Source organism: Mustela erminea, chromosome 19 (genome assembly GCF_009829155.1).
Source record: "Mustela erminea isolate mMusErm1 chromosome 19, mMusErm1.Pri, whole genome shotgun sequence".
In the NCBI taxonomy this organism is placed as follows: Eukaryota; Metazoa; Chordata; class Mammalia; order Carnivora; family Mustelidae; genus Mustela; species Mustela erminea.
The window spans coordinates 14,751,129-14,774,624 of NC_045632.1; the positions used below are offsets into that span (position 1 = coordinate 14,751,129).

At 52.5% G+C, this 23,496-nt stretch overlaps 1 protein-coding gene across 10 annotated transcripts in view; it reads right to left on the reverse strand.

The window, feature by feature from the left end:
* Nucleotides 1-49: 49 nt before the first annotated feature.
* SPTBN4 (spectrin beta, non-erythrocytic 4) overlaps nucleotides 50-23,496 on the reverse strand; it is a 70,576-nt gene continuing 47,129 nt past the window's right edge. For 6 of the 10 annotated variants that reach the window (XM_032324364.1, XM_032324363.1, XM_032324362.1 and 3 more), the window contains 16 exons: nucleotides 16,914-17,138; nucleotides 15,923-16,012; nucleotides 13,213-13,491; nucleotides 12,991-13,121; nucleotides 11,988-12,192; nucleotides 11,256-11,636; nucleotides 10,061-10,308; nucleotides 7,453-7,591; nucleotides 7,272-7,356; nucleotides 6,967-7,163; nucleotides 5,491-6,110; nucleotides 4,733-4,802; nucleotides 3,822-4,114; nucleotides 2,487-2,660; nucleotides 2,298-2,340; nucleotides 50-1,113 (listed from right to left, as the gene is read on the reverse strand). In XM_032324364.1, the coding sequence (XP_032180255.1) occupies nucleotides 955-1,113; nucleotides 2,298-2,340; nucleotides 2,487-2,660; nucleotides 3,822-4,114; nucleotides 4,733-4,802; nucleotides 5,491-6,110; nucleotides 6,967-7,163; nucleotides 7,272-7,356; nucleotides 7,453-7,591; nucleotides 10,061-10,308; nucleotides 11,256-11,636; nucleotides 11,988-12,192; nucleotides 12,991-13,121; nucleotides 13,213-13,491; nucleotides 15,923-16,012; nucleotides 16,914-17,138 (3,339 nt within the window). In that variant the 3' untranslated portion in view covers nucleotides 50-954. Of the gene's footprint in view, nucleotides 1,114-2,297; nucleotides 2,341-2,486; nucleotides 2,661-3,821; nucleotides 4,115-4,157; nucleotides 4,546-4,732; nucleotides 4,803-5,490; nucleotides 6,111-6,966; nucleotides 7,164-7,271; nucleotides 7,357-7,452; nucleotides 7,592-10,060; nucleotides 10,309-11,255; nucleotides 11,637-11,987; nucleotides 12,193-12,990; nucleotides 13,122-13,212; nucleotides 13,492-15,922; nucleotides 16,013-16,913; nucleotides 17,139-23,496 lie in introns of those variants that run through there. The other 4 variants (XM_032324365.1, XM_032324366.1, XM_032324371.1 and 1 more) reach the window with 4 other exon arrangements.

Genomic DNA, 23,496 nt, shown 5'->3' on the forward strand with positions numbered 1-23,496 from the left:
CCACACATCCTCCCAGGCGCCGCCCATGAAACGCGAACAAACCCGCAGAGACCGTCAAAGCCAAAGGATTTATTATAGGTACATACAGTGTGCGCCTGCCACACCGCCCCACACCCCCGGGCCCCAGCGGCTCCTCCAGGCGGCCATGGGGGCTGCTCACAACCCGGTTCCCCCACTCCCTAGGGAGGTGCTCCTGCCAGAAGCATGCGGGGGGGGGGCGGGGGGGCTTTCCCTCGCCCCTCCCCTCACAAAGTGGCCTTTACAGCTGGAGGGGGGAGGCGAGAGGGAGACGGTTTTGAGCTTTGACGCCCCTCCCATTAAAAGCCTTCGCGGATGCGGGGCGGGGGAGGAGAAGGTTGACGTTTTGCAAAAATAAACTAAGTCAGGAATTAACCGCATGGCTCTGAGACGGCGGAGTGCAGGGGCCAAGGCCCCTTCACTCCCCCTACCCAGACAGAGATCAAGGCAGCATTGGAAGTGAGGTAAAGGCGGGGAGGAGGCATCCCCTCCCCACCCCCTAGCACCCTGGATGGTCCAGGGGACCTCACCAGCGGCCCCGTGCCCATCCCTAGGGCGGAGGGTGGGGGCAGGAATTATGGCCCCTACCACCCCAGCTTCTTGGGGCAGGATCCAAAGATCCGGGCAGGGGGCTTGGCTCAACTGGCCCCTTTACCCGCCCCCCCCCAACTCAGTTATTGCATAAAAATAATGAAGCCCCAGCACCTGGGGTGGGGTGGTGAGCAGGAAGGGGCCGAGATATGGCTATAGGGGCAGCAATCCCCCCACCACTTCCTGGAGTGCAGAAGTCCCCTCCTTTCCAGTGCCCATCTTGGCGCGTCTGTCCGCAGTGTCAGTAGAACTAGGGGCTCCCGCCCCTGCGGAAGAGAAAGTGTCTTTGTGCCCACAGTGCGGAGAGAAGGGGCGGGGGTTGTGTCAGGCCCAGGGGCTCGGATGTCACTTCCTGCGCCCGCTGGCCCTGCGCTCCCCTGCCTCTCGCTTAGGATTGCCCTCGTCTGTGGAGGACGTGGTGGGTAGTGTCTGTCCCCAGCGGGCGATCTCAGCGTGTTCTCCCACGGAAGCGGCCACAGCCTCCAGCCAGCCGTTCATCTCCTCCTAGAGAGAGAAATAGGGGACAGAGTCCGGACTTGGGAAGAAGGGAGACTAAGTAATAGATGGGCCTGGAATGGGACCGCCCTCTGAACATAAGTTTTCCAATCTTACATTGGTTAATCATAATAATGCAAACAGTTACATAGCCCTTAATATGTGCCACGCTCTGTTCTAAGTGCTTCTGTGGATTGATTCACTTAATCTTAGGCAATAGGATTATATTCCCACTATAGAGATAAACAACAAAAAACCAGTAACATCAGCAGACATTTCCAGAGCACTGACGTTCACCAGGCCACAGAAGTGGCTCTGTATGTATCAGCTTACTTACTTCTCACAAGAACCCTAGAATGGAAAACTATTTTTATTCCCGTCTTAAAAATAAGAAGGCATGGAGAGAATACAGGCCTACTCCAGAGCTTCTTGTAAGGATGAATAACAAGCATTATTATTTTCAACGTCTCTTTAAACCATCGCCATTCCTGCTCCTCCTCCCCTGACCTTACTCCTTAGCCCCAGTCCCACGGTTCATTCTCAGCCAATTCCTCCCCTCCCACAGGTCAGCTGGGGTCCAGCCTTGTGCAGTCCCCACGTGGGTCCCTGTCCTGGTTCCCTTCCCCTAGTCTACCCTGCATATTACCAGGGAGATCTTTCTTATACATCACTGTAAACTTCATCACTCCCTCCCCAACCTTGCTCAAAATTCTGCCATGGCTCCCCAGTGCCCTTAGGACAAACTCCAACCTCCTCCAAATGGCCCACAATGCTCTGTGAGATCCAGCCCCTGGGAACCTTCCTGGGATCCTTCTTTGAACCCTTCACCAGCACAGTTAATGCTTTGCATTTCAGCACCTCTGGTTCTCTGCCCTTGGCGGTTCTCTCTGCTTGTACCATCCCTTTTTAGCTAACTCCCACCTCTTATCTGTCTGATGTCCTCTCAGAGGCTGAGACAAGGAGGTTGGACTTTGTTCTGGGGCCTCCAGGCAGCCTTCCCATTCCTTGTCCCCCCTCCTCCCTATATAGGTTAAGAACTTCCTCTGGGTTCTCACTCCCAGTGGGCTTTCCAGTCACAGCCTGGTGACTCTGGTTTGTGTTTCTGGCTCACAGCTCCATTGCTCTGGGCCAGGAACCAGTTAACCAGGTAGTTCTTGAGGTCCGGATATGGGAGAGAAAGGACCAGATCTCACCTCATCTTTAGCCTGGAGCAAAAACTCGCTGCCATCCTGGGTCCTGTAGGAGGAGACAAGAGGACTTGGGGCATCTGGGGCAGGGGCCCAGCCCACCCATCCACCAGCTAGCCTCCAGGGGAGCAGGGTATTGCTGGGAGGGGGAAGTTGGGCCTCGGATCCCTCCCTCCTGCCCATTGGGGGGCTCACTGGAGCTTGAAGACGTGCTTCTTTTTCTTGTAGTCACTAGCCACCTCGCTGGTGGCCTTGTGCAGGCTGAGCAGTGGCTCCCCGCCGTGTGTGCCCCCAGACGCCGGGCCCTTGGCGTCCTTGTAGAAGCCCAGCTCCCCCTTGCTGAGCACGCAGTACAGGCTCACCCACGACCTGGGGCGACGATATGGGGCTCAAGGCAGAGTCACAGCACTCTGCCTGGGAACTCTTCATTAACACACTTCATGGTTGAAAAGGCCTGACCCTTCCTTCCTCTGGGCCTTTGTCTTAGTCGGGCCCTATGTCTGGGGTATATTCCTATGTCTGTTCCTGAGCTGAGGGGAGAATCTAAGACTCCTGGTTCCAAGCCTGCTGGGGTAGTCCTTCCATATCCCCCCCCCACACACACACCCCATGCTGAAATTTCCCGAAGACAAGACTTTAGCTATCTTCTCCATAAGCCTTTGCTCAGGCATGTTCCTTGCCACTCCTCCCTGCCACCATGGAATCCCCTGAAAGGAGATCTATTGGTCCAGTGCCTGGAATGAGGAATTCCTGTCTCCCCGTTCAGCCAAGGCCTCAGCGGAGCGGGGAGTCTCTCTAGAGTGAAATACACCGAAGGTGCCTCTTTATGACCACCTTGGCCTTGCCGCAAGGAAGAAAGACTGCCTCATGGCAAAATTTCAACCTGTTCCTTCCATTTCACATATATCTAGGCCTCCATCTTCTCGCTGGTCAGCGCTTCGCATTTTGGCTGCACCTCTCCCCAGATTCTGCCTCCTAATTAAAAGGCTTGGACAACCATGAGCTGGGCTCTCTTTGGACATCTACATGTGCCCCCAACCTCAGACCTCAGACCTCGGGCTCTGCCCCTTTTCAAACCTCTTCTGCCCACTCCAACAATCTGAAATTTCGAGGGTGGCCCCACCCCATTCATTGGTTGGATGACCTCTCCAGGCTCCACCTCACAAGCCATTGGAACTATGTAGACTGGACCCCACAATCCAACTTTCTCTAATTTCTAGTTAACTCCTGAATTTATTGCTATGAGTTTGGATTGCAGCTTATTTGCACTCGGAACATTTTCTTCCGATCCGGCTTCCATCTACGCTCCACCCCCTCGCCCACTGGACACTCAAGTCTAAGTCCCGCGCCTCCAATTTATAGATTTGAGTGCTCGATGTTAACCCCACCCCCTTCAGGTCCCTCCTACTCCCACCACCCGACGGATTCCCTGAAGTTTAGTACCACCCCCCTCCTCAAGGCCCCATCTAGTCACTTATTGGATACGCTGAGCTTGGGACCCGCCTTCCGAAACCCCGCCCACACGCTCACCGGTTGGACGACTTGCGGTTAGCGTCGAGCTCGCGCTTGCGCAGCAGGAAGCCCTCGTGCTGCACTGTGTGAGTGGGCGGTGGCGGAGGCGCGGGGGCGGAGCCGCCCTGGGCCGGGGCGGAGCGCGAGCGCCGGCTTCCCCCGCCCTCACCACCCTCTCTGGGCCGCGGCCGCCGTCGCGGCTTGGGCCGGTCGCGCGCCCGCGGCCGGTCCGGCCGAGGTGTCCGCTCGGGCGGCTCAAGCCCGTTGGGCAGGCGGCCTGGGGGAAGCTCGCGAGGCTGAGGCAGCGACGGCTGTGTGAAGGGAGGGGGAAGAGGGGTGCTGTCCATAGGGGGGCTGTTGGGGCCATCTCTCCGGGGGATTCATGGGTCTGGGGGTCCCATCTGTCTTGGAGGCGAGTATGGGAGGACCTCAGGGCTGGAGTCTTAACTTTTAGGCCCCCCCCCCCCGGTGTTGGGAGTGAGACTGTCAGGACTCCTAGGTTTGGAATCGCTCTCAAGGTTGGGGAGGAACGCACTAGATCTACGGAAGTGGGGATGCAGGGAGGTTGGTGTCCCAGCTGTCTGTAGGAGGAATCTGGGACGTGTGTGTGTGTGTGTGTGTGTGTGTGTGTGTGTGTGTCTGTCTATGATGATATCTGAGACCCCAGGACAGATGTGGGAAGAGTGTACAGTCTGTGTGTAGAGGGGGGTAGGAGTCTCCTTAGGCTGCTGGCCTTCTCTTTCTAAAGGAGAAATTTTCAGATTGTGGGAGGCATCTGGGGGATCTCCCCATCACCCCCTGAGAATCTCTGCAGGACTCAGATTTGGGGAAAGCAGGTCTAGGCACTGGTGCTTCTGGGTCCTGATGCCTGCTCAGTGGGTGGAGAGGGTTCCCCATACCCCCATCCCCCATCCTGAGGCTCAACTTACCCCAACAGGGAGCGCTGGGCCTGCTTCTTTCTCCTGCAGCTGCTCCACAATGTCAGCTAGGGTGGCCTTCCTGGGAGGGGGAGGCCAAAAGACCCAATGGAACTGGGATGCCCTCTCCCAGGGACCAACCTGCTTGGCTGGAGGCGCCTGAGATGCAAGGCCCTGGTCGCTTGGGCAAGCTGCTTTTCTGAGATGCTTGCCTTATACACCATAGATAATTGGGCCATGACTGGCAACTGCTCATGATACACAAAATTAAAAAGAAGTCAAGAAGTCATTGTCTCCAAAACATATCTGACCAAATGCCTCTTTCTGGGGACACAGCCAGTTGGCTCAATCCCCTCCTCACACTGGTTAACCCTGAGGTCTAAAAGGCCTGGGTTCCAGTCCTGCTTCACCCAAACTGAGTGATTTGACCTTTCTGAGGCTTCCCAGAATGGAGATGACAGTAGCTCCCTGTTGAGAAAGACTACAATAAAGGCTCTTATCTCTGCTCAGGGAGAAGATGGTCCCACCTCTAGCCCAGTAGAGAAACTGAGGTGCAGAGAGGACAAAATTCCTGCCCAGGCCACCTAGCTGTGAGACAAGGGGCACCTCTCCTAACCCCTTTCAGCCCCAGCTTACCCCTCTGCAAAACCCATACCACGACAGTATCTGAAGCAGTTTGGAGCCTCATAAGGCCTCTCCATTGGGCCTGCAAGGCTCCAGGTACTCTGCATCCCCTTTCCCTCAATCCCCGGGGCATACGGGGGCCTCACCCCTTGGCCAGCTCTCCTCTGGTTGGCATCTCTTGCTCGCTGGACTCCTGCCTCTCCAACCGCCTCTCTCGCCGCTCACGCCGCCTCTCCATCTGCTCGTAGCGGCCCAGGGTGAGGCTGTGTGCCGCCTCGTGCTCCGCAGACTCCTGCCGCTCTGGCCTTCTCCGCCGCGCAGCCTCCTCGGATTGATCCGCCGTGTCCTGTCGCTCCGGTCGCCGCCTCCTGGGCAGCTCCTCAGCGCGATCAGCTGACTCCTGGCGCTCTGGCCGCAGCCGGACCTGCTCTGCCACCGGTAGGGCCCCCGGGGTCTCCGCCACATCCTCTGGTACCGACGGCGGGGCCGGGGGCTCCACCCTCCCCGGGATTTCCGGCAGCCGGTCGATGCGCGGCTGGAGGCGCTCAGGCTTGAGCTCCTGGCGCACGTACCCCACGCGGGTCCGCACCTCCGCCGACAGTGTGTCCGAGGCCCGGCGAGCCAGGGGCTCCAAGCCCCTCTCGTAACCCCCTGGCCGCAGGAGGGGCGCTGCTTTGGCCGCCAGTTCCGTGGGGTCTCCAAAGAACTTGCGCCCCAGGAGGGGGGTGGGGGGCTGCTTGCTCTGTTCTGCCTTGAGTTTCTCTATCTGGGAACAGAGGGCCAGGGTCAGGTGGGGTGTGTGTGTGTGTGTGTGTCCGTCCGTCCAGGGTCAGGTAGGGGTGTGTGTGTGTGTGTTGAGGGGGGGTGGTCTGGGAAGACCGCTGTGGGTTGTCTGCCTTCCTGCACAGTTCAGTAGTTTCTATTATTGAAAAAGCAAGGTTGTCCGGGCCTGAGCCCATGCTTTTTCCCTGCCGGGAACTTAATTACCATTTTCCTTGGCATATAGTGTTCTTTTAAGAATCGCCTAAATCCGGGGTGCCTGGGTGGCTCAGTGGGTTAAGGCCTCTGCCTTCTTCTCAGGTCATGATTTCAGGGTCCTGTGATCGAGCCCCTCATTGGGTTCTCTCCTCATTGGAGAGCCTGCTTCCTCCTCTCTCTCTCTCTGCCTCTCTGCCTACTTGTGATCTGTCTGTCAAATACAGGAACACTGCTTCTCCCTCTCCCACTCCCCTGCCCCTGCTTGTGTTCCCTCTTTTGCTGTGTCTGTGTCAAATAAATAAAATCTTAAAAAAAAAAATCGCCTAAGCCTAAATCATCACTTTCTCTAGGTGCCTATCTGACTCTATCACCTCCTTCCTGAATGTCCCTCCAACCCAGGACCTCCTCTCTTTCTTCAAGTCTCAGATCAGAGCTCCCCAAACCAAGACAAATGCTTCTGGGCTCCCACAGCCCCCTGTGTTTCCCCCATCCCAGCCCTGGGCTGTCACTGGTGACAAGGGTGTTCCTCCTTCCCCCACTGGACCGGGAGCCCAGTAAGGATCTGTCTCAGCCTCAACACAGTGCCTAGTCACACATAGAGGGATGGGTGTGGGGGTGGCTGGGGCAGGATCTGGGGTGCTGACCGTGGTCAGGCGCCGCAGGGAGCTGAACCTTTCTTCCCAGGCGGCAGCCGCTTTGCGGAAGGCCTCGTGTCTCCGGATAAGCTGTTCCACCTCATCCACACTGCTGCCCAGCTCCCGGCTCTGCAGGATGGGCTCTTGGGCTGTCAGCCAGGCATCAGCCACCACAGCCTCCTGGGCAAATTGGTGCACTTCCAGCACTGAGGGGAGACATCGGGGTAAGAGTGATGGGGGCCCTTCACAGGGCGCTAGCTGTCTTCTCTCGCCCTCCACACCCTCTGGCTTTCTGTGTCCGGGTCCCCACTCACTCTGCTGCAGCCATTCCCAATGGCGGTCCCACTTGTCTGACACCTCTTCCTTCCTGGTTCCCAGCTTGTCCAGCTGTGCCTGGATCTGCGAGTGGCGCATGGGTAGGAAAGGTGTCAAGGGGGGGCTCCCACTGCAATGGGCAGGGAGGGCAGAGGGGGACCCCCCAGCACCCCTGCCCACCTCATCAGCCATGGCACTCTTGTTGAGCAGCAGAGAGCGCCCGAGCTCCTGGCAGGCCGTCAGCTCAGGCACCCGGGCCTCCAACTCCGTCTTCAGGCCCTGGTGGTAGTTCATGAGCACCTCCACTGAAGACACATCCCTGTGGTGGTGGTGGTGGTGGTCGGGGGCCAGGAATCTGAGTCTCAGGTAGCCACCCCCGGCCGCCATGACAGATGCAACTTCTGGGGAGCCCAATTCCCTGAGCGTCTTGGGACAGGACACCCACCTTCTCGGACCAGGTTCTCAGGGATTCCAACTTTTGCTGAGGTGCTAGAATGTCACACTTTGATGATTCTAACCTCAGACTTCAAGGTCCATTTTTGTTCTCATTTTTTTGAAGCTATGCCTCTGAAGACCAGTCAGTGATCTGAGCATTCCATGTCTGTGCTAACCAAACGCTAGGTCGCCCCTAGACACGGATAAGCAACCCAGCCCTGGAAGTGTGGCTGGTCTGAACTGAGATGTGTGAGATGTGTGGAAATGTAGAGCACACACCGTATTTTGAGGACTGTAAAATATCTTAATACTTTTATGTTTTTTTAAATATTTTAAATTTTTCTTAAAGTAAGCTCTACCCGCAGCGTGAGGCTTGAACTCATGACCCCAAGATCAAGAGTGAGTCACATGCTCTACCAACTGAGCCAGGCAGGCACCTCTCAATAATTTGAATTTTGACTATATGTTGAAGTGATCATATTTGGGGCTTACGTGGTTAAATAAAATGAATTGCTAAAATTAATTTTTGCTTGCTTCTTTGTACCCTTTTTTTGATGTGGTTACAAGAAAATCTTAAATTCTCTATGTGGCTCACATTTGTGGCTTGTGTTATATAACCACTGGACTGTTCTTAGCTCTCATATGTCCGAAACAAATGCGAAATTCCTGAAGGTTCCACCAGTCAGCAAATATAGCTTTATAAGACTTATGTGTCCAAACAACTTCTTTTTTTTTTTTTTTTGATTCAAACTTATTTCTGAAGGTCCCGCATTATAAGATGCCTACCTAAGACTTGGTATGTCTAGAATGATCTCTCTGATTCTCTCCTATTTCCTCAAAATGCCCTCCCCTGAAATTCTCCAGCTCAGTAAATTCACCCATCATTCATCCATAACTCATCTTTTCTTTTTTCTCTCAGCCCCTGAAGCTAATCCATCAGTCACACTGTATATTTATAACGTTAAAGCACCCTGTGAAATGATGTGAAACCTGAGGTTTTGTTTTAAAAGAACTCAGCGAGGGGAGGCGGGGAGTCGGGGAGGATACGGATGAAAGAGGAAGGACCAGATATTGACGGATGTTTACTCTGCACGTGGGGGTGGGGGCTGTCATTCTACTGTTCTTGCTACTTCTGGGTATATTTGAAATTTTTCAAAATGAAAAGATGTTAATTCCTAAAATGAATCCCTTCTCCCTCTCTCTACAACCATCAGACTGCAGCAAGCCACAAGCCACCCCACCTCTCACCAGGATTATAGCAGTGGCCTCCTGGCTGGTCCACCTCTTTCTACCCTTTTCTCACCGTACTCTTCCCACAAGGCATCTGGAGTGACCTTATGCTAAGCCCCCCACCTCACTCACTCCATCTAACCATAAGGATGGTCTGGCTCTTCCTCAAGCACTCATGACCACAACCTACCTCAGGGTCTTTGCACTTGCTGGTCCCTCCACCTGGAAAGCCCTTCCCCCAAAACTTTACCCAACTCACCATCACTTCATCAAGGTTTCCATGCCCACATCCCATCCTCGGAGACGCCTTGCCCATGAGCCCCACATCCCCTTACTTTGCTTTGCCTTCAGAGCACTTATTGCTGTCTGAAATAATGTTAGTTGCTTTTTAATTTATGGGTTACTTGTGCCCACCCTGCAGAATGTAAGCTGAACCAGGACAGCAGCTGGGCCTTGCTCCCCATCTAGCACAGAGCGGGCATTTGGTAAGTATTTGCTGAGTAAGTGAACTCGGGCAAGTCCCCACAGTCATGGAAATAATGCTCTGTGTCCACCACTCTCGAAATTTCCTGTCTTCCCAGACACATCACTGTCCTATGTTCCCCAGCCCCACAGGCAGACAGGTTAGGGTTACCGGGCTGACAGAATGTGGGTGTAGGTTTAGTCCCCAAAAGCTCCCACGTGATCTTTTCCTCCGCTGTAGCTGAGTATCACTCCCAGGGCCAAGTAATGGAAAGACCCTGGGTCCCCATCACTGTGGGACAGTTCACATCAGACTGTCACATCTGCAATAAGTCCGTGCCCACTACCAGCTAGGTTAACCCACAAATAACAGCCCCACACATCGCTGTCCCTATCCCAAGGTCAGCCCCCTCCCACGGGGAGGGCAGTGCAGGGCATCTGGGAAGGCCAGAAGGCAGAAGAACACCCTATGCTGTGAGTCGCCAAGGCCAGGCGTGACAAGGGGTCCTAATACACATGAAGCATTTAGTACAGTGCCTGCCCCCCCCAGGTGCCCTCCAGGGGCCCCCCAGGTGTTGGCTGGTGTGATTTCTTATGGACAGGGGACGGTTGACAGGCTGGGGGGTGGCAGGTAGGAAGCCCGCGGTAGGGGAAGGGGCACCTGGGCTTGTCGGCTGCCCCGATCTGGCTGGCGATGCCGTCCATCCAGGAAAGAAGGTCACGGGCCTGGCTGTGGAATCGCAGGGCGTCGGCCGTGGAGCTGACGTGCAGGCGGGCGTCCTCACAGGCGGCCAGCAGCTCCTTCCAGCCCTGCAGCACCTCCTGTTCCCGGCTGGCGATGGCCTCTGCGTGCTCCCCAGCGTACACTGTCCGCAGCTGGGCTGCCCCCTCCTGGAGCTGCCGTACCTGCTGGACAAGCCAGGTCCAGCCCCAGCCCCTCGGTGGGCCCGGGCTCCGCCCTCCTTCCCCCATTGGCTGGCTGGGTGCGGGGAGCCCGCCCCCTCGTGATCCCACAGCTGAGTCTCTCTCATAGCTACCTACTGCCCAGTTCCCTTCAAAATGGCTACTCAGTTCCTGTTGGGTCTCCTGCTCAATTTCTGTTGGTTGTGCCACGTGGGTTCTAGCAGACCCATTGCTCACAGGTTCAACTGCCTGATTTCTTTTGGAGTGACCGGCCTCTTTCTATGAGACACGCCACCTAATCCCTGTTAGTCTCTCTGCCCTATTCCTAATAGTCAGCAGGATGGTTCCCATAAAGATGATTGTCCCGTTTCCTGCTTTCTGCTGGACCCCCAGCCCAATTTCCTTGGTTGGGCCATGGGAGCTCTATTCCCGTCCACAGCTTCCTTTCCATCTGATTTCTCAGATCCGCCTCCCGACTCCTGTCAGATTCACAGCCCGATTTCTTTTGGCTCTGTTACCATGTCCATTAAAATCCACCCCCATCGAATTTCTTGCAGGAAGATCATATCATTTCCATCAGAGACCTGCTATCTAATCTCTATCTGCCCCACCACCATGTGTCTCTAAAGCCTCCGAAATTTCCTTTAGGCTCTCCATCTGGATTTGGATAAGATTCCCTTCACAGTTTCTGGGAGAAGCCCTGCCCAGTCTCCACTGAAAACAGTGTCCCATTTCTATAAGACATACTCAGCCACATTTTCCGGACACGGTCTGACTTCTGGGCACCACGCAATCAGTGGGTTTTCTACCTGCACCATCATCCCGCTTCTGCCTGTTCTCTGGTCTGTTTTCACCTGCTCCACTGTCTAATTTCCACCTGCTCTGTTGCCCAGCACCCCTTGACCATGCCACTCAGGCCCTCCCACCTCCCCCCTCAGCCGCCAGCACCCCACCTGAGACACGAGGAGCTGCAGATCATGCTCAAAAGCACGCAGGGTCCGCTGCATGGAGCTGGCACTGGGTCTCGGCTCAGGCGGGGCAGTCAGACGGGGCAGCCGCCTCCGCTTCTCCTCAATCTGTCCCTGAAGCTCTCGGGCGTCGCTGAAGAACTTATGCAGCTCCCGAGAGGCGGCCAGCAGCTGGGCCCGAGTGCCCATAAGCTCCAGCAGCTCGGCCCAGGCCTCGTTCAGCCCGTCCTTCCACTCGGCCATGGTGGCCGCCGCCGTGTGGCCGCACTCGATCAGCTCATCCACCATCTGGTTCACAGCCGCCAACCGCTCCCGCCCTGCGGTGCCCGTCTCATTGGCGAACTCTGAGAATTTCTCCTGCAGCACCTGCCCCCCCAGGGTACACGGCATGGGCAAAGGTCCTGTGCACCCAAGCCCCCTCCAGCCTGCCATCTTGTAGCAGGTAAGAGTAATAATAATCATGCTGACCATGGCGGTCATGAAATAAAGGGAAGTGCTCCTGCTGTAGCTATAAGAGTAACAAGAAAAATAAGCACATGATAGTAACTAACACTTCCTAAGCACTTCACACTATGGGGAATCTTGGGGCTCCCAGAAGAGCCAGGAGGTGGGGGCTGTTATTATCCTCACATTATGGCTGGGGAAACTGAGGCCCAGAGAAGCTTTATTGCAGATGCAGTAGCCACTGGTATTAATATTATTACCAGCGAAGCTCACCGTGACATGCTCAAAGTCCTGGCCAAGCTCGGGCGAGCCGGCCACCACCTCCTTCTCCGCAATCCAGTGCTCGAGCTCGTCCACCTGCCGGCTGAGCTGGTAGAGCCAATACTGCTGTTCCAGGCCCACCCTGCGCTCCTCCCCCAGCTCCTTGAGCGCCACGTACAGACGGTCCACCTGAGACTGCCGGCGGCTGATCTGCTCACTGATGGGGGACAGGGAGGGGCAGGGATGGAACCCCCTGAGACTTCCAGCACAGAGCTGTGACCCCCCCAGACACCCCCTGTTGGGGTAAGTCTGTGTGTCCTCTCATCCTTCAGTTCAGACTCCTTCATGGGGGCCTCTGTTTTCTGTAAGGCTTGGATTCAGTGAACCCAATATTTGCCCCTGAGCACTCTGGGAAAACTCTGCTTCCCTAAGCTTGACAAATTCAAGGCTCCTTCTTCCCCCACCCTCTCCGTGGTCCCATTCCCTGCCCCTCCAGTGGCCTGGGGGGGGAGCTGCTGACTCCCTACTTGGGTCCCCAGCCAGCCCATCTCTGCTCCAGGCCATCTCCTGGCTTTGGAGGACAGAGGTCTAGCCCTGCGCCCCCTCTCAGGGCTCACCCCTAGCCAAGGACTCCCAGATATGGCCCCTACTCCTGGCCTCAGGGAGGCCCCATACCAGAAAGTATCGGGCTATGCCCAATCATAGCACTCCCAGCTTTTCCGTCCTCCCAGACACTGGGTAGGAAGGGACCCTTCCCTGTCCTGAGCTCTTCCTTCTCTCCTCAGTCTGAGACATCATCTCCCAACATCTCTGGGCACCGCCCCTCCATTGGCGGCCCCACCCACATGCTGAAATCCCAGGGCTCCAGCTCCTGGCAGTGAGCGCCCCTCCCGCTCCAACGTCCAACTGGGGCGTGTCCCAATTTCCAATAGTGAAGCTTCAGATCCTTCCCGACCATTCCTTAAGAACTGGCCCGCTCCTGCCTGGCCCCAATCCCCCCTCCCCACCCGCTCACCTGTCCGGGTGCCCCATCTCCAACAGCGCCCGGCACTGGCGAGAGAGCTGCGCGATGCTTTCCTCGTAGTTCTCCACGCCCTGCTCCAGCTGCAGGTGCTTCTTGAGCAGCTGTAGGGTGCTCTGTTCGTCCTGGGGGCACACGGCGCCCGTGATGAGGCGGCAGCGGCCGGCCCCCGGCTCCAGCGCCCCCAGGCCCCCCACACCCCCAGCCCGGGCGCACCTTGCCCTTGTCCTCACTCATCATGAGCAGCTCCTGCTCGCCCAGCCACGCCTCCACCTCGGCCACATCGAAGTAGTACTGCTCCACCTGGAAGGCGGCATCCAGCACCTGCTGCCGCCTCTCGGCTGCCTCCCGCAGTCCCGCCCAGGCACCCTGCAGCTGCTCCTGGCCGCGACGCACGGCCTCCGCCTCGGGGCTGCGCAGCGATGCCAGCGCACCCGCGCGCTCCAGCACCTCCTCCAGCCGTGGCCCGTGCGCCTGGATCTCCCGCCGCAGGCCCTGGGGACGGGAGGTGGGGGTGTGGTGGAGAGGAGCATTCCGTGGCCCCGGGGAACGGGGTAGCCCGCGCCTCGGAGACTGGCACATTCCACCAAGGGAACCCGCCACTGATCGCCCCGATGCACCAGGCACCGCCAAGGCAGTTCGCTGTTCCTAGTTCACTCCAACCCCCTGCTACAGGTGGCAAAACAGACACCAAGAGCAGCAGCAGTTCATCGCCTAGGAACAAGCAGTTAGTAAGGGGACGACAGGATTTGAACACAGCAAGCAGGCTCCAGACACTGTGCTCTCAACCAAGATGCCTGGTGGTGTAAGATACCCTCTAATGGCCAAAAGGACTCAGAATCAGGCTGCTGGAGGGCAGTGCGCGTGTATCTCCCATGCAGTGAGGTGTGCATGTCTTCTGGGGTACAGTTCAACACGTTCACATGCGGGTACACCATGCCCAGGTCGGGATATGAAACACTTCCATCAGCCCAGAAGGTTCCCTCTACCAGCCCTGGACTTGGTACACACCTTACTTAGCTTCTCCTGTGCCTCAGTTTCCTCGACTTGCAAACAGAGGTGCTAAGGGACGACCTTGAGTGCCTGCCACCTGCCAGGCACTTGGCTAAACAAGGGCTTTGCAGGATGTAGCCACTCCTCCAGTCCTCACTGCCCCTCCAGTTCTCTGACTCACTTTACAGATTGGGAAACTGAGGCACGGAGAGCTTGAGGAACTTGCCAACTTCCCAGACTGCCCTGTGGCTGGTAGGAGGGGGTGCTTAATGTCCACCTCATGGGGCTGTTGTGCCCTGGAGCACTCAGAGCTGAGCGGGCGTACAGTAGGTGCTCAGTCAGTACTAGCTGCTGTTAGCCCTCCATGGGCTTGGAAGCATCCAGAGCTCCTGTGCACATACAGGGCCCCTACCCTCACCGCAGTGATAAGCGTGAAGTGCACTTGAGCACTTCTGTCAACAATGAAAAGGGCGGGCCAGTTCTAATAGTCCTCAACACTGTCAACAGTCATGAGAGTTTTCTGGGGTCTCTGGGTGGCTCAGTCTGTTAAGCGTCTGTCTTTTGGCTCAGTCATAACCTCAGGGTCCCGGGATAGAGCCCAGGAGGAGTGCAGTTGGCTTCTCCCTCTCCCTCTGCCTCGTGCCCTGCTCGTGCACATGCGTGCGCCTCTTGCAAATAAATTAATAAAATCTAAACAAACAAACAAACAAACAAACAAACACAGCCAAGAGTGTTTTCAGCAAAATAGAAAAATGAAAGCTAAAAAAAAAGCCAACCCCCCCCACACACAAAACCCTCCAGCCTCTTAAAGAACTCCATCTAGGGCAGCATGGTCACAAACCTTGAGAATCATTTGTAAGCCCACCTCCTTACCATCCTCCAGTGCCCGTTCTCCCAGCTCACATTTTTTGGTAAAGGAGAGTAATGAGAAGACCTACCTGATAAGGTTATTGTGGGGATTAAATTTTCAAAGACCCACACATAACCACCTACAACTGTTCCTAGCGCACAGTAAGTCTTTAACCTGTAATTATTAGTATTAGTATTATTCATTCCTCTCTCATGCATCTTACACTGGGTTTGGTGAATGAGTGGCTTTGCCCAAAAAGTTCCTCTGCTAAGGGATTTGAAAACCACTGCTCTAGACCAACTCTCTGCTTCTTTAGATGTGGAAATGAGGCCCATGGAGGGGAACAAAGATCCAGAGATCTTACGGGCTCAAGAGCTCCCCCTCCATGAGTGGAACGGACACTATTAGGAGTCAAGGTTCTTTCGCTGATCATCTCTGTCTTTTCTCTCTGTGGGTGGTTTGAGTTCTTACTTGTTGTTGCTTTTCCTTTTCCAATAAGCTTTTCTCCTTACTGTTTCTCACGGGACCCTGACTTTCCTCTGGGGAACCTCGTCTCCATCTCAGCTCAGGTAATTAAGTGAAGGCTGACACCACCAAGAGTGGCCCTTGAGTCCAGACCAGGCCAACAGAACAGTCTAAATCCCTGGCCACCATGATTAGTTCAGGGATGGGCATGGGACTCAAGCTGAGCCCATAAGAGTTATTCCTGGGACTACTAATTATTGAGAGAGAGAGAGAGAGAGAGAGAGAGAGAAATCCCCTTCAGTTCTGCTGGTGGGATGTACACTTGAATCTGTTAGAGGTCTTTCACTATCAAGAGAGGAGAGAGTTGACCTGAGACCAAAGCTAACACAAAAATACACACACACACACACACACACACACACACACACACACACACACACAAATGGAGTTGCAAGATTCATGACATCATGGAAGGACCTGGATGCAGCTATACCTGCTGTCCACACTCTTCTCAATCACAAGAGCCAACAAATTTTGGTTTTAACCATTTGGAGCTGTTTTTTTCTCACTTGTCTCCGAATGTGCCCTAACCCACATCCTCCCTCTGGCTCTGCTCACCTGGTTCTTTTTGATGTACTGCTGGACAGCCTGTAAGCCACTGCCTCGCTCCGTCTGCATGGCCAGTGGCAGTCGCTCCTGGACCCATGCCTGGAAAGGATGCAGGGAGCAAGTCAAGGGGGAGAATGCACCCAAAGACCACTGCATCCCAATTAAACTGTAAGCCACACCACACAGGCTTGCTTACCTCTGTCCTTGGCACAAGGTCTTGAGTCCTGCAATTCCCTTCCCTCTCCCTCAGCAGACTAATGGGGACTTTTCCTTCATGTCTCAACTCAAGACATCCCCTCCTCTAGGAAACCCTCCCTCACTTTGGCCCATTGCCTCCTCTCGGCTCCCCCAGCCTCCTAAACTCCCTCATAACAGCCCAAACCACCCTGGGTTGTCACTGTCTTGAGATAAGTCCGTTTTCCCCTTCGGATTCTTGAGCCTTCTATGGGCAGGAATGGGGTCTGTCTTGGTCCCCCTGTGGCCCCAGCATCATCCAAGTACAGAGCCTGGCCCATAAGGATCAAGCGAATGAACAAATTGGTGAGTAAAAGAATGAATGAGCAGATCAGGAAGCGAGTGACTGAATGAGGAATGAATGAGGGATGAGTGAATAACGAACAGCAATAAGTCAGTGGAAGAAAGAATGAAGATGAGTCAGTGAATAAGCCAATGAATGAATGAAAGTGAGTAAATGCGAAAAAGTGAATGAATGAATGAATGAGTGGATAAGTGAACAAGCGAATGAGTAAGGGAGGGAAGGACTGAATGACTGAGTCTAGCCTCGGGGTCAGGGGGAAGGTCTCCCAGTAGGTAAGGGGGAAGGTCACCCAGCCAGCTCCGCCCTTGAACTCGCCAAGGTGCCACGGTCCCGCCCTCACTCCCAACCTCCACGCCCCCGCGGGTCCGCTGGCTCTCCCGCGGCCTCCCATCCCATCCCAGCCGCGCAACCATCTCCTCCGCTTTACCCGGGCCTCGCCCCAATCCCCGCGCCCGTCCTCACCAGCTCGTCGTCAAGGTCGTGCGCCACCTGGTGCAGCTCCTTAGAGGCGAGCAGCAGGCGGCGGCGCTCCTGCAAGGGCTCGAGCAGGCGCACCAGGCGCTCGCCCACCGCGTTCTGCCGCTCGCCCACCAGCTCCTTGCTGGCCGGCTCCAGCGGCAGGGCTGCAGTCTGCGCCTGCAACTCTCCCACCTCGCGGTACCACTCCTCCACCTGCGACTCCATCGACTGTAGGGACAGGGGCACAGTCAAAGGTCTCCACCCTCCCTCCCAATCCTGCTCTGGCTCCCCAGTGCCTTTATGGTGACAGCCAAACCCCTCGCCAGGGCGCACCATTTCCAACTAGGCCCCTGCCCAATCCCCTCCAGAAGCTCTAGGCTCTTCCCTGATACCGCCAAGACTAAACTACTCCTGCCTCGGGGCCTTCGCCTTTGCTATTCCCTCTATCCGGCATGCTCTTCCTTGTCAATTAGATTTCAGCTCAAACATTACCTTCTCACAGCAGTTTACCTGGCCCGTTGGGGTAAAGTGACCCATTCATTCATTCATTCGTTCGTTCATTCTCAGAACGACCCTTCAAATTTGGTGATATCCCTGTTTTACAGGGGTGGAAACTGAGGCCCAGAGAAGTCAGGTAATTTGTCCAAAGAGTCAACCTTTCCAAATGTCATAAATATGAAGTTATAGTGGTTTAAGTGGTGCGTATGCCATAGGAATAAACACAGAGTGCAAAAGGAGACCCAAATACCCTGGAGAATTCATGCATTTTATAGATGCCATTTCAAATCCCCAAGGAAAAGATGGATTATTCAATGAGTGGTCATGGGCCAATTTAGCTGGATCCCTTCCTCCCTCTTTATGCTGAAAACAATTCCAGATGGATTAAAGACTTAAATGGAATAAGTAAATCCATAAGGCACAGAAGAAAACCTGGGCAAATGCTTTTATAATCTTAGGATGGAGAAAATCTTTCCAGCCCCCCCCAAAAAAAATCATAAAGGGAAAGATTAATAAATTTGGCCACATGAAATACTTTTGCATCAACCAGAACTTCTAGATGTAGTGAGAAGGCAAATGACAACCTGCAAAAAATATTTAACATAACTCCTATTATTAGAACAAGGAGTTAGTTTCTTTGACAATGAATTCCCTTTATTCTGCTTCCTCTGTCTCCACTTACCACCATCAGCCAATTCTGTCCTTACTTGTGACTTTTTTTATTGGTCTCTTGCTTCTAGAATGGGAGCTTTTTTTTTTTTTTTTTTTTTTTTTTTTAAAGAATGGGAGCTTCTTGAGGGCAGGGTTTTGTGCTGGTTGACCTCGGTATTCCTGAGCACCTAGAACAGTGTCTGGCATGTAATAGGTCTTCGGTTGTGATTCGATCAATGCACAGATGAATGTCACTGGCAAAGAAAAAGACTGCCTCCATGTGAACAGGCACCTCTCCCAGTGAACATGCAACACACAGAAATAAAAATAAACACGAGGGGCGCCCGGGTGGCTCAGTCATTAAGTGTCTGCCTTCGGCTCAGGTCATGATCCTGGGGTCTCGGGATCAAGCCCCACATCGGGCTCCCTGCTCAGCAGGGAGCCTGCTTTTCCCTCTCCCACTCCCCTTGCTTGTACTCCCTCTCTTGCTGTCTCTGTCAAATAAATAAAATCTTTAAAAAAAAAAAAAAAGCATGAGGAAGAGATGCCTAGTCTCACTAATCAGCAGGAAAATACAAATCAAAACAAGTTACCCTTTCTTGTTTTCTTGTTCACCAGATTGGCAACCATGTACAAGACAGATAATATCTATTATTAGCAAAGATGCAGGGAGATGGGCAGGCACACTCAGCTGCTGTCAGCCAGTGGTGGTGTAAATTAGCAGAGCCTTTTTGGAAGACAATTTGGCAGATCCCATCAAAATGCAAAAAAGTTCATATGCTTTGACCTAGCACTTGCACTTCCACTTCTAGGAATATAACTAAAGAAATAAAGAAATAAAGAAAGAAGTTTGCCCAAGGATCACACTGTAAGCAGAGTTTATAATGGGAAGCAACTGGAAACAAACATGATGCCCACCAAGAGTGAAATGGTTAAACAAATCCGCATCAGTAGAGAATAATGGCCAAGACTTTCTGTTAAGAGAAAAAAACAACTTAGAACATACATTTGAATATATTATATTTGTTATGGGTTGTGCATGCATAAAAATTCCCTGGAATAAACAAGAAATTAGTCACAGATGGTACCTATGGGCAGGGGAGGAGAACTCAGTGAATGGGGACAGGGGTGAAGGAGAGACTTGTCACATAGGATTTTTAATAAAGTGATGTCTGAGCCATAAAATGTAATTATTAAAAATTTTAAATTAAACATTACAAATTAAAATTATTCAAAAACCACATAGGTAGTTAGTAAATGTACAGAAAGAGGGCTAGCAGGATGCACCCCAAATCATAAATAAGGTTCCTTTTGGGGTGTGGGGATGGGAGGTGCGGTCAAGGGAGACTTTATGTTTCAATGAAGACTTCTAAGTTAGTAAGATCTTTAACCAAAAGAATATAATTGTGTATTACTTGAGTGACTCCAAACAGAGGGGGGGAAAGCCATAAAAGAAAACAACATTACAATAACGAAACTAAGTGGTAACAGATCACAGCAAATGACTGCAACTCAGTTAAAATCCAAGAACCGAGTGAAGACTGTTCTTCCAAGGTTTGAACTCATCACCTGATCTCAAGACCTGAGCTGACAGGTCATGATGCTGGAGTCCCGGAATGGAGTCCCGCATTGGGCTCCCAACTCCATGGGGAGTCTGCTTCTCCCTCTGACCTTCTCCTTGCTCATGCGCACGCTCTCTCTCTCTCTCTATCTCAAATAAATAAATAAATAAAATATTTTTTAAAAAAGATTTAAGACCTGAGCTGAGATCAAGAGTTGTACGTTTAACCCACTGAGCCACCCAGGCCCCCAAATGCTTCCCTCTTTTGCAGGAAAATTGTGTTACTCAGGAGGGTACTCTTTCCATTGGGGTTCCTCAGTTGGTAGAACATAGGCCTGGTGTGGGGTGGAGGGGCAACTTGCCGACTTGCCAACTTACTCCCGACAATAAGGCCAACAGAGAGGAAAGCAATGCCCAGAAATGAAGACAGATTGCTGAGGAGGACATAATTTGAGGAACTGATCCAGCCACGCCTGAAGCCGCCTACTGCCTGGGTTTTTCAGCAAAGTGAGCCAAGAACTTCCCCATTAGCCCAAGTCAATGTGGCTTGAAGTCCTATGAACTGCACCCCAAAGAGTTCCAGCTGATACAGTTCACAATCCGTAGGAGTCATGAAAATGGATAAAAAACAAACGTTGTAACAAGCCAAAAGCACATAAAAGGAATTTTCAAAAGGCACAATTACAAGCTGCAGAAATCAAAGAAAAATAAAAGAGTCACTCCAAAACCTTTTTCACTAGGCAAATCAGTGCACCAATGCATAGAAAATCAAAATGCATTCAAATCCTGGAAACTCTTAAACATAATATGAAATGCTACTAAGTTCCAGTTCTCTGCTAGATGAAAACCTCTCCATAACATGCCCACAAGAGGCCGTGTGACCCGAGATGGAATAATTCCAGGACTAACACTTTTCTACTTCTGCAAGAATGCCATGTTTTGAATGCCCATTTAATGTGGATCCTTCCTTGCAAACACGAGCAAAGGAAACAGAAGGTGGTCGTTAAATGTACAAAGAGATGTTCAGCCTCCTTCAATGTTAAGGGAAATGCAAATTAAAGTAATAACTTTAAGACAGGGGCGCCTGGGTGGGTCAGTTGGTTAAGTGTCTGCCTTTGGCTTGGGTCATGATCCCAAGGTCCTGGGATGGAGCCCCTCATCGGACTCCCTGTTTGGTGTGGAGTCTGCTTCTCCCTCTCCCTGCCCCTTACTCGTGCTCTCTTTCTCTCTCAAATAAATAAAATCTTAAAAAAATAAAATAACTGCAAAACAGTATGTTTCACTTCTCAGATTAGCAGAGGTGAGAAAGCTTGACCATGCTTAAGGATGGGGGCCACTTGGGGAGATGATCCCTATCACGTGCAGGAGTGTCCACGGCCTTTTTACGGGGACACTCGGCAATATCTCTCAAAAAGTTTAATGTGAGGGGCGCCTGGGTGGCCCAGTGGGTTAAAGCCTCTGCCTTCGGCTCAGGTCTTGATCCCAGGGTCCTGGGATCGAGCCCCACATCGGGCTCTCTGCTCAGCGGGGAGCCTGCTTCCTCCTCTCTCTCTGCCTGCCTCTCTGCCTACTTGTGATCTCTGTCTGTCAAATAAATAAATAAAATCTTTAAAAAAAAAAAGTTTAATGTGAATAAGTCACTCGGAGAAAAACAACTATCATATGATCTCCCTGATATGAGGAAGTGGAGATGCAACATGGGGGGTTAAGGGGGTAGGAGAAGAATAAATGAAACAAGATGGGATTGGGAGGGAGACAAACCATAAGTGACTCTTAATCTCACAAAACAAACTGAGGGTTGCTGGGGGGAGGGGGGTCGGGAGAGGGGGGTGGGGTTATGGACATTGGGGAGGGTATGTGCTATGGTGAGTGCTGTGAAGTGTGTAAACCTGGCGATTCACAGACCTGTACCCCTGGGGATAAAAATATATGTTTATAAAAAATAAAAATTACTAAAAAAAAAACCAAAAAGAAAAAGAAGAGACTGCAAGGAAGTATACCAAAAAAAAAAAAAAAAAAAAAGTTTAATGTGTATACCTTTGGGCCCACAAATTGCACTTGGAGGACTCTTTCCTTTCCTTTCTTTTTACATTTTGTTTATCTATTTGAGAGAGAGAGAGAGAGAGAACACAAGCAGGGAGGGGAGCAGAAGGAGAGGGAGAAGATCCCCTGCTGAACAAGGAGCCTGAGGCGGGGCTCGATCCCAGGACCCTGGGATCATGACCAGAGCTGAAGGCAGATGCTTAACCGAGGCATCCACCCAGGTGCCCCTGGAAGGCTCTTTTCTACAGAAGTATTTGCACATAGGCTCAAATGCATATGGATGGGGATGTCTACTGTGGTGCTATTTACACTAGTGGAAGATTAGAAACAGCCCAGACATCTCTCAACAGAGGGCTGGTTAAAGAGAGACTCTTGAGTCACCACATGGAATATCATGCAACCAGGAGATCCCTCCATTCTTGGACAAGGACAAGACACCTTGTCCAAGACATTCTTGGACACCTGGTCCAGCAAAAGGGGCAAGCGTCCGCATGGTCTGTCCCGATGTCACACGAATGTGTGCATATACATGGAAGATTTCCAGGACATAGAAGAAACTGTGACAAGAATGACACCCCCACGGGGTGACTGGGGGTAGTCCTCACTCAGTTAAGTGCCTGTCCTTGGCTGAGGTCATGATCTCAGAGTCCTGGGATCAAGCCTCGCATTGGGCTCTCTGCTCAGAAGGAAGCCTGCTTCCCCCTCTCCCTTTGCCCCAGTTCGTGCTCTTTCTCTCTCAATAAATAAAAATCTTTAAAAAAGAAAGAAAGATAGATAGATACACACCCTGGGAAGTGCGACCATGTATGTGTGTGGAGAGGAAAGAAAGTCTTTTCACTTTTCACATGATATTTCTTACCATAACAATACTAGGTAACACATCCCGGTGCCTGCCCCAAGCCAGCCAACGCTCTGAGCACTGGACTAGGAATAATTTACGTAATCCTCACAGCATAAGGGGCTGGGGGAAGATGGGGATGTTTATTTCATTCACGGTTGGATCCTAGCACCTGGCCCTGTGCCTGGCACAGAGTAGGTCTCTGTAAATGTGCGCTCACTGCCTTCGTTGGACTGATCCCCAGGCTGGTGTGTTGGGCCGTATTAGACATTAAGAATTGTCGGGGCGCCTAGGTGGCTCAGTGGGTTAAAGCCTCTGCCTTCAGCTCAGGTCATGATCCCAGGGCCCTGGGATCAAGCCCCACATCAGGCTCTCTGCTCAGCAGCGAGTCTGCTTCCTCCTCTCTCTCTGCCTACTTGTGTTCTCTGTCAAATAAATAAATAAAATATTTTAAAAAAAAAAGAAATTAAGAATTGTCAAAAATTAAACCGGCTTTACACACATCAAAACCAGAGGAGCCACGAAGTACTGACACATTCTACCGCAAGGATGACTCTTGAAAACATTGCTCAGGGAAAGAAGCCAGACACCGAGGACCACCTATTGTATGATTCCATTTATATGAAACGTCTGAAATGGGTAAATCTATAGAGTCAAAGAGAAGATGCGTAGAAGGAGTAAACTGGTAGAGGGAGGCTAATGGGAATAGTATTTGGAGGGGTGGGGTGATTTGCAAATATATGAAAACCACTGACTTTTACACATTAAAAGTATGCATTTTATGGTATGGAATTAAATCTTAAATTTGTGAAAAGACATTAAATGTAAGAAAAAAAAAGCAGAAGAGCCTACTTGGGAAAAAGCCTCAGTCACTAGCCACATAGTAGGTAAGAATACACAAGCTTTGACCCCTAGATCATTCTCATCCCTACTTGGATCCACCTTGCTGCTTTCCCATTTCCTGGTTGGGGAAACTGAGACTCAGAGGAGCAGTC